This window comes from Eimeria mitis, genomic scaffold (genome assembly GCF_000499745.2).
Source record: "Eimeria mitis Houghton genomic scaffold, Emh_scaff6839, whole genome shotgun sequence".
In the NCBI taxonomy this organism is placed as follows: Eukaryota; Apicomplexa; class Conoidasida; order Eucoccidiorida; family Eimeriidae; genus Eimeria; species Eimeria mitis.
This window is the reverse complement of record NW_013574947.1, coordinates 1-1031: the sequence shown is the minus strand read 5'-3', so window position 1 is coordinate 1031 and position 1031 is coordinate 1. Positions and strand designations below refer to the sequence as shown.

Below are 1031 nucleotides of genomic sequence, written 5' to 3'. Positions count from 1 at the left end.
GCTGCTGCTTCTGCTTCCGGTGTAGCAGCGGCTGCTGCTCAGCAGCAGCAGCACCAACCGCTGCTGCTGCAGCAGCAGCAGCAGCTGCTGCTGCTGGAGGCCCCTGTCGTGCAAGCAGGCGCCGGCGCTGCTGCTGCTGCTGCTGCTGCTGCTGCGGCTGCTGCTGCTACTGTTGCTGCTGCTGCTGCTGCTGTTGCTGCTGGTTGGTATTTGTGTTGCAGCAGCAGCAACAGCAGGCCTGTGTGGGGTCAAATGCTGCTGCTGCAGTCGTAAACCCTAAACCCTAAACCCTAAACCCTAAACCCTAAACCCTAAACCCTAGAGAAGGGTGACAGCTGCAGAGAAGATGAGAAAAGCAAAATGTAGTTTAACCCTAAACCCTTTTTTTTATTTTTTGTATAAAATAAGGGTTTAGGGTTTAGGAGGATGTGCTCGCTGCCGCCGACTACTAAACCCTAAACCCTAAACCCTAAACCCTAAACCACAAACCCTAAACCCTAAGCTTCTGGCTTCAATCGGTAGTACACATACTCGCAATTTGTATCAAATAAAGAATTCAATCGGAGAAGGGTTTTGTTTAGGGTTTAGGGTTTAGGGTTTAGGGTTTAGGGTTTAGGGTTTAGGGTTTAGTAGATTGGCTGGGGGGGGGCCTCCCGCCTCAGGGGGTTTTGTTGTGTATTTATATATCGTCTCTCTTTCTTTATTTTTATTTTATTTTATTGTTTTTTTATTTATTTTATCATATATATTTTAGGGTTTAGGGTTTAGGGTTTAGGGTTTAGCACACTAGTGTAAGAACGACGAGACGATCAGGACCGCAGGCTGCTGGCTAGGGTTTAGGGTTTAGGGTTTAGCGCCTACGGTCTAGGGTTTAGGGTCTAGGGTTTAGGGTTGAGGGTTTAGGGTTTAGGGTTTACTGCATGCGTCATGTTAGTGGTTCCAGGGTTTAGGGTTTAGGGTTTAGGGTTTGTTGGGGGATGCGCGGCGGCAGCTCAACCCACACAACACTTCCTAAACCCTAAACCCTAAAC

General features: G+C 48.3%; 1 protein-coding gene across 1 annotated transcript in view; it reads right to left on the bottom strand.

The window, feature by feature from the left end:
• EMH_0089320 (uncharacterized protein) overlaps nucleotides 1-929 on the bottom strand; it is a gene marked incomplete at both ends in the record, with an annotated part of 1249 nt that extends 320 nt beyond the window's left edge. The window contains 2 exons of the mRNA XM_013501410.1: nucleotides 3-103; nucleotides 918-929. Of these exons, the coding sequence (XP_013356864.1) occupies nucleotides 3-103; nucleotides 918-929 (113 nt within the window). The remainder of the gene's footprint in view (nucleotides 1-2; nucleotides 104-917) is intronic.
• Between the last annotated feature and the right edge of the window lie 102 nt (nucleotides 930-1031).